The sequence below is a fragment of the Oncorhynchus nerka genome, linkage group LG11, assembly GCF_034236695.1.
Source record: "Oncorhynchus nerka isolate Pitt River linkage group LG11, Oner_Uvic_2.0, whole genome shotgun sequence".
NCBI classification, from domain to species: domain Eukaryota; kingdom Metazoa; phylum Chordata; class Actinopteri; order Salmoniformes; family Salmonidae; genus Oncorhynchus; species Oncorhynchus nerka.
This window is the reverse complement of record NC_088406.1, coordinates 56,771,619-56,787,859: the sequence shown is the minus strand read 5'-3', so window position 1 is coordinate 56,787,859 and position 16,241 is coordinate 56,771,619. Positions and strand designations below refer to the sequence as shown.

Genomic DNA, 16,241 nt, shown 5'->3' with positions numbered 1-16,241 from the left:
CTTGCCCGCAGGAGGCCTTTTGCCTTTTGGTAGGCCGTCATTGTAAATTAGAATTTGTTCTTAAAACTTCTTATGGATAGGCGAGACGCTAACGTCTCAACTGGCCAATTGCTGGGGGAAATGCAGAGCGCCAGATTCAAATAAAATGCTATAAAATTCAAACTTTCATTAAATCACACATGTAAGATACTCAATTAAAGCTACACTCGTTGTGAATCCAGCCAACGTGTCAGATTTTAAAAATGCTTTTCGGCGAAAGCATAAGAAGCTATTATCTGATAGCCTGCACCAGCAGTAAACAAAGGAGCTAGCATAGAAGGCGCTACACAAAATGCTGAAATAAAATATAAAACATGCATTACCTTTGACGAGCTTCTTTTGTTGGCACTCCAATATGTCCCATAAACATCACAATTGGTATTTTTGTTTGATTAATTCCGTCCATATATATATATCGAAAATGTCCATTTATAAAGCGCGTTTGATCCAGAAAAAAACCTCTTACAAAAACGCAACGTCACTACAAAATATTTCAAAAGTTGCTTATAAACTTTGCCAAAATATTTCAAACTACTTTTGTAATACAACGTTAGGTATTTTTAAACGTTAATAATCGATCAAATTGTAGACGGGGCAATCTGTATTCAATACAGGAAAGAAAAGAAACCAGCACTGCTTTTCACGTCTTGCTCAACTCACAAAAGTGTCTCCAGTCCCGAGTTGGCCTACTTCTTCATAGCACAAAGGAATAACCTCAACCATATTCCAAAGACTGGCGACATCCAGTGGAAGCGCTAGGAACCGAAACTAGGTTCCTATTAAATATCCAATGGCAAAGACAATATAGGGAACAGAGAGGGGGAAAAAACTATTCTGAACAGTTAGTCCTCTGGGTTTTGCCTGCTACATCAGTTCTGTTATACTCACAGACATGATTCAAACAGTTTTAGAAACTTCAGAGTGTTTAATGTCCAAATATATGAATAATATGCATATCTTCTATTCTGGCATGAGTAGCAGGAAGTTGAAATTGGGCACGCTATTTATCCAAAAGTGAAAATTCTGCCCCCTAGCTTTAAAACCTGTTAGGGCTAGGGCAGAATACTGCCCCCTTTGGATGAATTGCGTGCCCATAGTAAACTGAAAAAAAATCTGTCCAAAATTGCTAATATATGCATATAATAATTATTATTGGATAGAAAACACTCTAAAGCTTCTAAAACCGTTTGAATTTTGTCTGTAAGTATAGCAGAACTCACAGGGCAGGCAATCTCCCAAACTATTTTTGGGAGCCTGAAACTTGGGGCAACTTTGACGCCGTCGCCCCCACCCTTCCCAACCAGCTATGGATCTGGAGACACTTTCTATGTCTTCCACTAGATGTCCTCATTCAGTACAGCGTTTAATTGTGCAAATCCCGCGAGTTTTGACCCTTTCGGAGGCGAAAGAGTGGATGTCGCGAGAAAATACCTGGAGACTAGAGCGCGCTTTTAGGACACACCTTCCTTTGTTCCAGAATGCCTGAGAAGAAGCACGATTGTTGCGATAGATTTGAGAATTGTTTTGTACGTTTAGAACATCCTAAAGCTTGATTCTGCACTTAGTTTGACCAGTTTAGTCGACATATAATATGTCATTTTGAAGTTCTGATGCGCAACTGTTCGAGACCAGAAGTCATTTTGGATGCATTTCAGCTGAAACTTGAAGCATATGCTAATACAAAGACACACGACTTGAAACCAAACGATGTTTTGGGTAAGTATGACTCCTTCCACTACATTCTGATCGAAGACCATCAAAGGTAAGGGAATATTTATGTTGTAATTTTGTGTTTCTGTTGACTCCAACATAGCGGAGAAATATTGCTTATGTCTGAGCGCCGTCTCAGATTATTGAATAGTGAACGATTTCTGTAACGTTAAAAATAAATGTGACAAAGCGATTGCATTAAGAAGCAGTGTATCTTTCTAACTATATGTAGAACATGTATATTTAGTCAAAGTTTATGATGTGTATTGCTGTTATCTGGCGGAGTTATCTATAATTTCTCCGGAATTTTTTTTGCATTTTCTGAACATGGCGTCAATGTAAACGGAGATTTATGGATATAAATAGCATATTATTGAAAAAAACATAAATGTACTGTGTAACATGTCCTATTACTGTCATCTGATGAAGATTTTCAAAAGGTTAGTGAATTATTTTTCTTTTAATCCTGCATTTGTGATTGCATCTTTTGTTCGACAAAATGGCTGTATATCGTCTGTGTCTTTGGTGGTGGTTTGACATAAATATGTGCTATGTTTTCGCCGTAAAACATTTTAGAAATCTGACACGCTGGCTAGATGAACAAGGTGTTTATCTTTCATTTGAGCTATTGGACTTATTAATGTGTGGAGGTTAAATATTTCTAAGAATATTTTTGCATTCTGTGCGCCACTGTTTCAGTTGAGCGGGGGGGTGTGGTACCCCTTGGGGAACCTGTACCGTCAACAGGTTAAGAGGTTTTAACCTCTTGCTTCTACTCGGGACGCTTGCGTCCCAACTAGAGCTCTGGAAATGCAAATGCGCTACGCTAAATGCTAATAGTATTAGTTAAAACTCAAAAGTTCATTAAAATACACATGCAGGGTATCGAATTAAAGCTACACTCGTTGTGAATCCAGGGAACAAGTCAGATTTTTAAAATGCTTTTCGGCGAAAGCATGAGAAGCTATTATCTGATAGCATGTAACACCCCAAAAGACCCACAGGGGACGTAAACAAAATAATTAGCATTTCGGCGTTACACAAACCGCACAATAAAATAGAAAACATTCATTACCTTTCACCATCTTCTTTGTTGGCACTCCTAGATGTCCCATAAACACTATTTGGGTCTTTATTTCGATTAAATCGGTCCATATAAAGCCTAGATATCGTTATATGTAGACTGTGTGATAAACGAAAAAAACATCGTTTCAAAACGTAACGTCATTTTTTAAAATTCAAAAAGTCGACGATAAACTTTCACAAAACACTTCGAAATACGTTTGTAATGCAACTTTAGGTATTAGTAAACGTTAATAAGCGATAAAATTCATCAGGAGGCGATGTAAAGATCATTAGCTGTCCGTCTGGAAAAATGTCCCGCTAGAAACTCAACGAAAATATCCGGTCCTAGACCTGAGGAGATACGGTGCCCTGCATGTGTTTGACCAAGAAAAAACTCGAAGGGAAATGACAAGACTCTAGACACCGTGTGGAAGCTGTAGGTACTGCAACCTCAGTCAATTAATTGTGGTTCACCTTTATCAATGGGTTCAAGTAGCGCATGGATATATTTTCCCATTTTCAGTGATCAGTTTTTCCTGTGCTTTTCGATGTAAATGCCGTTCTGGTAAAGCCACAGCAGTGATTTAACCAGTTTTATAAACGTCTGAGTGTTTTCTATCCACACAGACTAAGCAAATGCATATACTATATTCCTGGCATGAGTAGCAGGGCGCTGAAATGTTGCGCGATTTTTAACAGAATGTTCAAAAAAGTAGAGGGTCGACTTAAGAGTTTAACTGACTTGCCTAGTTAAATAAAGGTTAAATAAAATAAAATAAATACATCTAAATGTAGATCTGAACACCTTGCTAAAGTTGACAGGATATCACAGGGATCCTCAGTGGCACAAATCTGAGAGTAATCCAATCCCCAGGGTCCCCAGCACAGGTGCCCATGCTCTGCCAGACATATTGTAGATGCTGACAACCCTTCGTGACAGTGACTGAGTTGTACTACCCTGTTAAAAATCTTTCCCATGATCCTGACAGATCTTGAAAGATTGTCCTGAAAGATCGAGATTATAACCAGGGCAGAGCTGTTTTTCTTTTCAACCAAAGCTGACATTAAAAGAGTATGTGACTCAATTGTGTGAAGTCTAATAAAAACCATTGAGCAGACCCCTTACACAAACGTTTCTAAAAAAAGCTATATAGAGCCATGCCAACAAACAAAAGCTTACAGTGGCCTAATCCCTTGAATATTAGTCCTCTGATGCACTTTAAAAACGGGGAGCAAAACATTTAGTCATGCTCGCTCGCTCACTCGCACACAGGCACAGACATGCACACAAGCAAGCACACACACTTTCGTCACCACCAATACTATTTGGTGTAAACGGCAGAGTAACAGAATGTCTGTATGTCTGGAGGGTTCAGCCTAGGTGAAATGCATCAGGTCTTTAAAGCGCTAACTGACATGTCATCTAATGGATTTCCAGGGTGATAGCCATGCCTCGTCATCCTATCAGTTAGACAGATGGTCAGTCAGAAAACAAGGTCAGGTCACATCAATGCACTAAACTGTAGGTCTGGGTCTGGTTAAACGGATATTTAAATGTCTATGTTTTGTAGTAAAAAAAGATACAGCAAGATCATTTTTTCCAATGGCATCATCTGGTGTGAATCATGTGATTTTAATCAATTGTGAGTAGTCATTACCTACTAATTGGTTAAAATCACATGATTCACATACTGTACATTGTTGATGTTGGAGTAGTGCTGGAGATCATGAATATTAAGGTTGAACATTTGTGTTCAAGCCATCATCACAACTAGCTATGCAAATAAATGTGTGTTCTACAGTAAATAAAGTGACATAATGAATTGAAATGTGGTTGAGGTCGATTTGACATCTAAAATTAACGTTATAGATGTATTATTATTAGTGAATTTTATGATGCAACCAGCTCCATCGGTCAATTAAGAATTGAAGCATAAGACATGTTAATGCAAAAAAAAAACTAGTCATGGCTCTTTTAAGAGATGAAAGGCAGCTCAAGAGGCATCCTTTTTAGTTTGTATCTTTGTGAGTGCAAAGCCCATGGCATCCTGCTGTGTTATCATCAGCCCCACCCCCACTGCATCTGGGTTACTGCAGTTTGCTGACCGATAGTAACCGGCTGAGAGCAACTCAGACTCTCTTAGTTGCTGCTGCAGATGACTTGCTACAGAGTTTTTCTCAGTTTCCTTATCTTATGTATTACCAAGATTTGCAGGACAGCTCGGCGGCCCGGTTTCCATTTCAGTCAACCAGGAACAATACAGGCTGTAATGTTGCCCAGACCTAAAGCCTGGCAGGGACAACGGCATCCCGTCAAGTCCACAAGGTCAGACAGAAGTTCCCATTATCTAAATCAAATGTCCAATCAATTTATATGACCTGCGTTTCCTCCATGCTCATGGTTGATGAATTTATATATATATAAAACATTAATACATGTGCATCACTGCATCTAACTGTAGGCTGACTTTTAATGATTAGATTACATGTTTGTATTCTCTGCAAATTTTTATCTTAATGTTGTCTGTATGTTTCTCTGATCTAGTCTACGCTTCGAGAAGGAGAAGGAGACGCAGGCACAGGTCTGCATGCCAATGAACATCCAGATGGAGAGTGCTAATGAAGACAACAGTGCTTTGCTGTGATGGGAGGAGGGCCCCTCCAGTGAAGAAATGCCAGAGTAACTAGCCAGCTGTGCAGTTCTGTCAACACAGATTCACAGAAACACTATCACCAGCACCCAATCCCAAACGTAAAGCAACCTCGCTAACAACTCTCTCACTCTGGTCTTGTGGGAGAGCCATCACTTACCCAGAGGGAGTAATGATGCGCCTATTCAAAAGGCTACCAAATAATATCTTACTTTGTTTACAGTAATTTGTATGATGGCACATCTTTGAAGCAATAGCCTTCCATCCCTCTCAACATCAAATCAGACTTTTATAATGGTTGGTGATTCTTAAAATACTCAGTGGGATCGGAGTGTTGTCAGGCAGCTGATTTCTCTAAAAGGTGATTTGAGGTTCCTAACTGGAGCTTACAGTATGTGTTATCTGAACACTAGTACAAGCTTCACTGAACCACAATAAGATCCATGCTAAATCAAACCTAGCTATTTCTTCCTACAAATATGCAAATCTGCATTTATTTATGATAATCCACCAGACAAAGCAATCATTATGTCTAATTTAATTTTAAAAATTGCCAGCAAAATTTGAAGAGCAAGCGGTACGTAGAATTTCACTAGGCTGCAGTTTTCTGTAGTACACTACATACAGAGGAAAATAATTACACTTTCAGTTGGAAAGGGGGATACCTAGTCAGTTGTCCAACTGATTGTACTGAAATGTGTCAACCGTGGGTTAACTGCCTTGCAGAATGACAGATTTTTACCTTGTCAGATCAGGGATTCCTTTCGGTTACAACCTTTTGGTTACTGGCCCAACGCTCTAAGCACTAGGCTACCTGCCTCCCCAAATGTAAGTACATAATTGTAACAATTGACCTACTATTGATTGACTTAATATTCAAATAAACTGGTGAAGGGAATGTAGGGAAACTGAAATCCATTTTACCAAATTTATACCAGCATGTCAACTTTGAAACTAGAGGTGACAAACTCTTTATCACCTTTACTCCACACACAGAAACACATACAAGGCTCTCCCTCGCCCTCCTTTTGGCAAATCTGACCATAACGCTATCCTCCTTCTTCCTGCTTACAAGCAAAAATTCAAACAGGAAGTACCAGTGATCTGTATTTAGCGCAAGTGGTCAGATGAAGCGGCTGCTACAGGACTGTTTCGCTAGCACAGACTGGAATATGTTCTGGGAATCATCCGATAACATTACCACATCAGTCACACGCTTCATTAATAAGTGCATCAATGTCGTCATACCCAAAGTGACCGTACGTACATAACCCAAACAGAAGCCATGAAAGCAACCGCTTTCAAGGAGCAGGACACTAATCCAGACGCTTATTTAAAAAAATAATGCTACAATCTCGGACGAGCCATCAAACAGGCAAGACATCAATACAGAACTAAGATTGAATCATACTACACTGACTCTGATGTTCGTCGAATGTGGCAGGGTTTGAAAACGATCACGGATTACAAAAGGAAATGCGGCTGTGAGCTGCCTATTGACGCCAGCCTACCTGACATGCTAAATTCCTTCTATGCTCGCTCCGAGACAAGCAACACTGAACCATGCATGAAAGCACCAGCTGTAGGCAACAACACATCCAGCACGCTGACCCTCATATGGCGGCCCCTCAGGGACCGTGCATGACTGTCACGTCCTGTCCTTAGTTCCTTTTTTATGTCTCTATTTTAGTTTGGTCAGGGCGTGAGTTGGGGTGGGCATTCTATGTTTTTGTTCTATGTTTTGTATTTCTGTTTTTGGCCTGGTATGGTTCCCAATCAGAGGCAGCTGTCAATTGTTGTCTCTGATTGAGAACCATACTTAGTGGGAAAACAGGCTGCCTATGATTTGTGGGTAGTTGTTTTCTGTCTCTGTGTCTGCACCAGACAAAACTTTTTAGTTTTCATTCGTTCTCTTGTTGTTTTGTGTTCAGTTTAAATAAACATTAACATGGACACGTACCACACTGCATTTTGGTCCGATCTTGACTACTCTTCCTCAGATGACGAGGGATACCATTAGAATGACACAAGTACTTTTTCCAACAATTGTTTACAGACTTATAATTCACTGTGGGTCAAAAGTTTACATACACAAAGTTGACTGTGCCTTTAAACAGCTTGGAAAATTCCAGAAAAATGTCATGGCTTTAGAATCTTCTGATAGGCTAATTGACATCATTTGAGTCAATTGGAGGTGTACCTGTGGATGTATTTCAAGGCCTACCTTCAAACTCAGTGCCTCGTTGCTTGACATCATGGGAAGATTAAAAGAAATCAGCCATGACCTCAGAAAGAAAATGGTTCATCCTTGGGAGCAATTTCCAAACGCCTGAAGGTACCTCGTACATCTGTACAAACAATAGTACGCAAGTATAAACACCATGGGACTACGCAGACGTCATACCGCTCAGCAAGGAGACGCGTTATGTTTCATAAAGATGAACGTACTTTGGTGCGAAAAGTGCAACTTAATCCCAGAACAACAGCAAAGGACCTTGTTAAGATGCTGGAGGAAACAGGTACAAAAGTATCTATATCCACAATGAAACGAGTCCCATAGTGACATACCCTGAAAGACCGCTCAGCAAGGAAGAAGCCACTGTTCCAAAATCACCATAAAAACACCAGATCGTACTTTTTGGAGAAATATCGACTGGTCTGATGAAACAAAAATATAACTGTTTGGCCATAATGACCATCGTTATGTTTGGAGGAAAAAGGGGGAGGCTTGCAAGCTGAATAACACCATCCCAACCGTGAAGCACGGGGCAGCAGCATCATGTTGTGGAGGTGCTTTGCTGCAGGAGGGACTGGTGCACTTCACAAAATAGATGGCTTCATGAGGGAGGAAAATTATGTGGATATATTGAAGCAACATCTCAAGACATCAGTCAGGAAGTTAAAGCTTGGTCGCAAATGGGTCTTCCAACTGGACAATGACCCCAAGCATAATTCCAAAGTTGTGGCAGGGACAACAAAGTCAACGTATTGGAGTGGCCATCACAAAGCCCTGACCTCAATCCCATAGAAAATGTGTGGGCAGAACTGAAAAAGTGTGTGCGAGCAAGGAGGCCAACTAACTTAACTCAGTTGCACCAGCTCTGTCAGGAGGAATGGGCCAACTTATTGTGGGAAACTGTATTTATACTTCATTACTCTCTAACTATTTTTCTCTCTGCATTGTTGGGAAGGGCCCATAAGCATTTTACTGTTAGTCTACACCTGTTGTTTACAAAGCATGTGACAGATAAAATGTGATTTGATTTGAAAAATAAGATTCCTGAGAAACGCCTATAATGCACCCACCTTTCTTTCTCCACCATGGTCCCTCTGGAACTGAGTAGCTGACATCTTTGAATTCAATGTTAACTGCTGGTCGGTGTGGCAGGTAGGAAAAACGTTGGGCTTCAGTTAGACTGTTCTCCACTTTCTTGAGATGCCCATTTAATAATGGAGTATGTTGACTGCTCAAATGATTGGATACCACTTCATCAAGAGATACACATACAGTCCTGGGGTCCAGCATCAGATCAGGAGGCCCATTGGTGTTCTGGTGGTGATGGAGAGAGAGGTACAACAGATGGTTTGGGGTATAAAAATTATTGAATTATCAAAACATTGGCAAACAAAGTGGGGTAGGTTACACCATTAAAACTGTGAATTGAAAAATGGCAGCCTCGCCACTTGTTTTGATATTAAAAGTTGAGAGATGAGACTAAGAAAATGTAACCCCTCTCAAATCCATAGACAATGTTTGTGATGGAAGTGATATGTTTGAAACGTGATGCTATGCATTGTTCATTTCCGATCTTGATATTCTTAAACAATGGAGTAAAAAAAAACATATTTTGGCTTATGATAGACCAAGACAGTTGTGCTGAGCCTGAGAGGAATTTCTAAGTTATATTCTTCAAGAATCAAGGTCAATAATTGTAATTTGACCACTGAAAATATCCCAGATTGTAGACAACAATCAAACTTGAATACAATAAAGATATCTTATAACACAATTCATTGATATGAGATGTACATATGCATGTACATTTCTGATCATTTCCCTTTCAGAATACGATTTAGGCAAAGTGCATATTGGCATAGGATACTGTAGGCTACTGCAGAGTCGCCTAATCTGTTTCTATCTATAGGCAGAGTGCCGAGGTTACTATCGGACAAAGCTTACTCTGAGCACAAAGAAAAACAACAGCCATGCAATAATACTGATGAACTACATGGTATGTGTTAATTACATATACACATTTGAGTAATAAAAAAAATTGATTATTGAAGAAAGACGGCAGTCATTCGAATCTATGGTTCATTCACAAAAGAATGTTGGGTTGTTTGGTTGACCCAACTGCCGGGTTGCAGGCATTAGGTCACATAGTTGGATTGTTTTCTTTAAAAAGAGCACAGTTAGGTTGTTGATGCTGGGTTATTAAAATGTGTACTATATGTAGTTTTGGTAGGGGGTTTTGGTATTCCATGAGGCTTACAGAAGTGTATGAGTTCCCTAAAAGCCTATACAAATCACACTGTTGGGATAGATACCACTTTATTATAATATGTAATAAGTATTCCTAATATTCATTTTTAGAAAACATTTTATTTGCAATATGTAAACTTAACATGGTGAACAGGAATGACATTTACTCTCACGGGTTGCCATTAATAAGTTATATCTGAAAGCCACACCTCCTGAAAATAACCTAGGAATTACATAAAAAAATACCCAGATGCTAGGTCAACCAAGCATGAAAGTAAAAGATACCCAACTGGCTGGTCAAAATAACCCAGCATGTGTTTTATCCAATATTTACCCAGTGCTGGGTTACCAAATGACCCAAATTGGATTGTTTTTAACCCAGCATTTATTGCCACCAGGTTAAACAAAACTGATTAAATGAAAAACTTGCAGATTGATATATGTTGCCTAATAATGAGCAAATACTGTTATCGTTCTTGTAATTATCATGATTTGAAAACGCAAAACATATATTAAAGTATTTCCCACATAGTATTAATACAATCATAATCAGTGGTGGAAAAAGTACCCAATAGTCATACATGAGTAAAAGGAAATAGGAAATGACTCAAGAAATAAAGTGAAAGTCACCCAGTAACATAATACTTAAGTAAAAGTCTAAAAGTATTTGGTTTTAAATATACTCAAGTATCAAAACTAAATGTAATTGCAAAAATGAACTTAAGTATCAAATGTAAAAGTATAAATCATTTCAAATTCCTAATATTAAGCGAACCAGATGGCACAATTGTTCATGTTTTTGTTTTTTTACGGATAGCCAGGGGCACACTCCAATACTCAGACATACTTTAGAAAACAAAGCAATGTGTTTAGTGAGTCACCAGATCAGAGACTGGTAGAGATGACCAGGGATGTTCTCTTGATAAGTGCGTGAAATCGTTCATTTCTGTCCTGCTAAGCATTCAAAATGTAATGAGTACTTTTGGGTGTCAGTGAAAATGTATGGAGTAAGAAGTACATAACTTTCTTTAGGAATGTAGTAAAAGTAAAAGTTGTCAAAAATCGAAATAGTAAAGTACAGATACCACAAAAACTACTGAAGTAGCACTTTAAAGTATTTTTACTTAAATACTTTATACCACTGATCATAATGCATTTCAATCATTTGGCGAGGGGATATTACAGTTCATATTCTCATCAAAGCTGCCTATTATGATGAACAGTTTTGGACATTATGATGAACAAGAAGAACTGATAGCAAAATGCTGATCAAACATTTTCATTTAAAGAAATGCACAACTTGCCAGCCCTTCGTTGTAAATAAGCATTTTTTCTTAATCAACTTGCCTGGTTAAAAAATAAAGGATAAATAAAAGGATAAAAAAATATGTCATTAAAGAAAATACCATCAATATTATCACAACACATTGACACAATCACATTTTCATTTTTAATGAATAAGAGCGTTTTCTTACCATTAGGATGGAGTTAGTGACAGTGGCGTTATTCACAGAAAATGCTGCCATAAGACATGCCATTCCCCCTCCAAAAATGGATCCAATAAATGGACAAAAATATTCCACCTAAAAACCTGCACAAATCTGTTGCATCGCCGCTTGGTATGCGCTGAGCACCTAAAAAAGGTGTTCACTCTTCCTAGTTACGTTCTCTCCCGCGTGTCTTACCTGCCCTGTGCCCAGGACGAAATCAGTAGCCTGTTGTTTACAAGCGCACAACCAGCCAACGTGTTTAAAATGTGACGTCACACACCGGACCGACGGCGACTGGAGGTCTACGGGTGGAAGGAGCAAACCCGCACAAAAATTATCGCCTGTCTCTAGGTAAATGCTTGTGGAATTGCACAATACGCATGTCAATACGCACCAGCTTGCCGGTCACGGTGTAGGCCTACAATACAAAACGTATTATAGGCTACTAAACTCAATTTCGTTATTTTATACCGAGACGGAGTTGAGAACTACTGGAGTGATTCGACCTTGCTCAAGACAGAGTCCTGCAGGTTGGAGTCATTAAAACTCGTTTTTCAACCACTCCACAAATTTCTTGTTAACAAACTATAGTTTTGGCAAGTCGTTTAGGACATCTACTTTGTGCATGACACAAGTAATTTTCCTACAATTGTTTACAGACAGATTATTTCATTTCCAAATCACTGTATTACAATTCCAGTGGGTCAAAAGTTTACATACACTATGTTGACTGTGCCTTTAAACAGCTTGGAAAATTCCAGAAAATGTTGTCATGGCTTTAGAAGCTTCTGATAGGCTAATTGACATCATTTGAGTCAATTGGAGTTGCCCCTGTGGATGTATTTCAAGGCCTACCTTCAAAATCAGTGCATCTTTGCTTGACATCATGGGGAAAAACAAAAGAAATCAGCCAATACCTCAGAAACAAATGGTGAACTTCTACAAGTCTGGTTCATCCTTGGGAGCAATTTCCAAATGCCTGAGGGCACCACATTCATCTGTACAAACAATAGTACGCAAGTATAAACACCATAGGACAACGCAGATGTCATACCGCTCAGCAAGGAGATGTGTTCTGTCTCCTAGAGATGAACGTATTTTGGTGCGAAAAGTGCAACTTAATCCCAGAACAATAGCAAAGGACCTTGTGAAGATGCTGAAGGCTTGCAAGCCGAAGATCACCATCCCAACCGTGAAGCACATGGGGTGGCAGCATCATGTTGTGGGGGTCCTTTGCTGCAGGAGGGACTGGTGCACTTCACAAAATAAATGGCATCATGAGGCAGGAAAATTATGTGGATATATTGAAGCAACATCTCAAGACATCAGTTAAAGCTTGGTCGCAAAAGGGTCTTCCAAATGGACAAAGTCAAGATGTTGGAGTGGCCATCACAAAGCCCTGACCTCAAGCCTATAGAAAATGTGTGGGCAGAACTGAAAAAGTGTGTGCGAGCAAGTAGGCCAACTAACCTGACTCAGTTGCACCAGCTCTGTCAGGAGGAATGGGCCAATTTATTGTGGGAACCTTGTGGAAGACTACCCAAAACATTTGACCCAAGTTAATAAATTTAAAGGCAATGCTACCAAATACTAATTGAGTGTATGTAAACTTCTGACCCACTGGGAATGTGATGAATGAAATAAAAGCTGAAATAAATCATTCCTCAACTATTATTCTGACATTTCACTTTCTTAAAATAAAGTGGTGATCCTAACTGACCTAAGACAGGGAATTTTTGACTAGGATTAAATTAATGTCAGGAATTGTGAAAAACTGAGTTTAAATGTATTTGATTAAGGTGTATGTAAACTTCTGACTTCAACTGTATAAAGTGTTCGTCAGAACTCGCATTGCGGAAATCCAAGACCTAACAGAAGTCCAGGAATGGAGGTATGTTGACAGTGTAAACAATCCTGCTGATGACATTACTCGTGAAGACCCTTAGGGAACTGGCTCAACCCCATCGCTGGAGCTTGGGACCACCATTCTTGTCCCAACCAGAGAACGAGTGGCCGATAGCCCCCAGTCGCACGGCCCCTCCGCAACCAACTGAAGCTCATGAGTTAAGGATGTCCGCCCAATGCTACAGCATCTCAACGGAACCAACAACAGCTCTCCCCGACCTAGCACAATCCAGCACAAACACTGCCAGATCTGATCGCCGCCACAAACCAGACCTCAGATGGGGTGGCTTCCATACTCACCTCCCTCGCGGCAGAGACACTACTCCTCCAGCATGCACAAGCAGTTAGTTTCCCTGAGGAGCTAAAAGCTCTGAAAGCCGGTAGAGAAGTGGCTAAGGACAGCCGGCTTCTCTCTCTTGCCCCAGAATATGACCAAATCCTCAGAGTGATCAGAGTCGGAGGGATGCTGCGCCAAGCAGAAATCTTGTATCCCAATGCTATCCACCCAATTATCCTTGACTCCAGACACCTTATTACCAGCCTCCTCATCAAGAGTTATGATGAGAGGCTTCTCCACCCAGGGCCAGAGAGAGTCTATGGGGAGATGAGGCGGAAGTACTGGATACTTGGAGGACGAGGAGCCATTCATAAGCACCCATACGCCTGCGTGGAATGTCAGAGATGGCGGGCCAGAGCCACTGTGCCCAAAATGGCAGATTTACCCCCTGCTCGCTTGCGCCTCCTCAAACCACCCTTCTGGTAAATGAGTAGATTCGTTTTGGCCCCTTGACGATCAAGCTAGGTCGTTGAGTGGAAAAGCGCTGGGGCAATCTTTTCAAGTGTTTGACAACTACATGTGTCCACCTGAACCTACTGGAGAGTTTGGATACTGAAGCCTTCCTCATGGCCCTACGGCGGTTTATCTCCCGATGGGGGAAACCCTACGAGATCCTGGCTGACAGGGGCACAAACTTCAAGGCAGGAGAAGCCAGGTTGGAGGAAGCCTTCCAAGCCATGGAACCCAGCCTCCAGGATCAGCTGATGGACCAACAAATCTCATTCAAATGTAACCCTCCAGGAGCTCCTCATTTTGGAGGAACATTGGAGCGAGAGATCAAATCTGTAAAGACGGTCTTGCGAGTCGTCCTGGGGGATCAAACTGTCACTGAAACTGTCTTGCGGACCGTCCTGATAAAGGTGGAAGGGATACTGAACTCCAAACCCTTGGCATATCTCTTTGCAGACATCGCTGGCCCCAATCCGGTTACACCGAATATGTTCTTGATGGGACGCCGAGATGCATCACTTCCTCAAACCATGTATTCTGATACCAACCTTGTTTGGCAGACGCTGGTGGCGACACAGCCAACTCTTGGCTGACCATTTCTGGGCCCGATTAATTCGGGATTACCTACCAAGCCTACAGCACAGAGGGAAATGGCAGAAAGAAACGGCCAGCCTGGAAACTGGCCAAGTTGTAATTATAGTGGACCCTCAGCTGCCTCGAGCCTCCTAGCCGGTGGGCCATATCACTAAGAGCATGCCTGGGACCGATGGTCGTGTTAGATCATTGGAGATCCAGTTAAAGAACCAGACATATATCCGGCCAGTTGCTCAACTAACTCCTCTACCTGAGATGACAGAGGACGGGGAGCAATGTGCCTTTTTGAGGAGTGTGGAATTTAACACATTTCCGGGGTGGCTGTAGAAAAGACCCATGGAGTTGGTGGAAGAATCCTTTAATTTATGGCCACTTGCTCAGCTGGGCCAGGGGCGCTTTAATTAGGTCAGGTGGAAATGTCCATTTATGTCACTTCTGAAGGTAATTGGTCGCACCAGATCTTATTTAGGGGCTTCATAGCAAAGGGGTGAATACATATGCACGCACTTTTCTGTTTTTTTTTTGTTGAATTTTTAAAAACAAGTAATTGTTTTTATTTCACTTCACCAATTTGGACAATTTTGTGTATGTCCATTACATGAAATTAAAATAAAAATCAATTTAATAACAGGTTGTAATGCAACAAAATAGGAAAAACACCAGGGTGATTAACACTTTTGCAAGTCACTCTATATCTTCATTGGAATATATCTAAACTTTTTCAAAACTTAAAAAAATTGATAAACGTACCATAAAATATTTTTCCTAAAGTTGTAATGAGATAGCATTGGTAGCCAGAGAAAGTGTTTTGAGAAATAATTTGGTGACATCTGGTATTCTTAATGTGAATTATGGGGGGGCAGTTACCCCCTAGTACCCTACAGGACATACATAGTTAGGCTACAGGTAAGCGTTTTCAGAATTGCCATTTTTACAAGTAGGTCTACCCACTGGGTGCACACTGGTTGAATAAACGTTGTTACCACTTCATTTGAATGAAATTACTTTGAACCAAATTGGAACAAACTGCCCAGTGGGGTAGGCCAATCAACAGATGGCCACTCAATGTTGTTGCTATCAAATCCCTCAACCAATTATCAATAGGTCTACTAAACTCTGTCTCAAAAGAACGGAATTGAACATTCCTCAGCTACTAAGGAAACTCCATAAAAATGGGAAGCAAAATTGTTCTAAAAACATATCAATTATAGTTTTGATGATATTCCCATTAAATATTACATAGGAAAGGATCATCCTAAGATTATAGGCAACATTCATCTTGTGTTCTCTTGTGATAGGCTATAGAATATATTTTTCATGGACAAAAATGTTTATATGGGGAACAGGGCTCCCAGGTCAGTCAACAGGTTTAGAATCGAGGACAGTAAAATCTTAACACTCCCTCTTGTGGATAGTTGTGCAAACAACCATTGCATCAGTCATGTTTGCCTAGTGTTCATGAATATTTATACCAGGGACTGCAACTATACTAAACAAAAATCTAAACACAACATGGA

The 16,241-nt window shown here is 40.3% G+C and overlaps 1 protein-coding gene across 1 annotated transcript in view; it reads right to left on the bottom strand.

The window, feature by feature from the left end:
• Window positions 1-11,762, bottom strand: part of LOC115137197 (ATP-binding cassette sub-family G member 1-like) — a 44,735-nt gene extending 32,973 nt beyond the window's left edge. The window contains exons 1-2 of the mRNA XM_029673343.2: window positions 11,424-11,762; window positions 8,772-9,015 (exon numbers count right to left, since the gene is read on the bottom strand). Coding sequence (XP_029529203.1) covers window positions 8,772-9,015; window positions 11,424-11,486 — 307 coding nt within the window. The 5' untranslated portion in view covers window positions 11,487-11,762. The remainder of the gene's footprint in view (window positions 1-8,771; window positions 9,016-11,423) is intronic.
• Window positions 11,763-16,241: the final 4,479 nt, after the last annotated feature.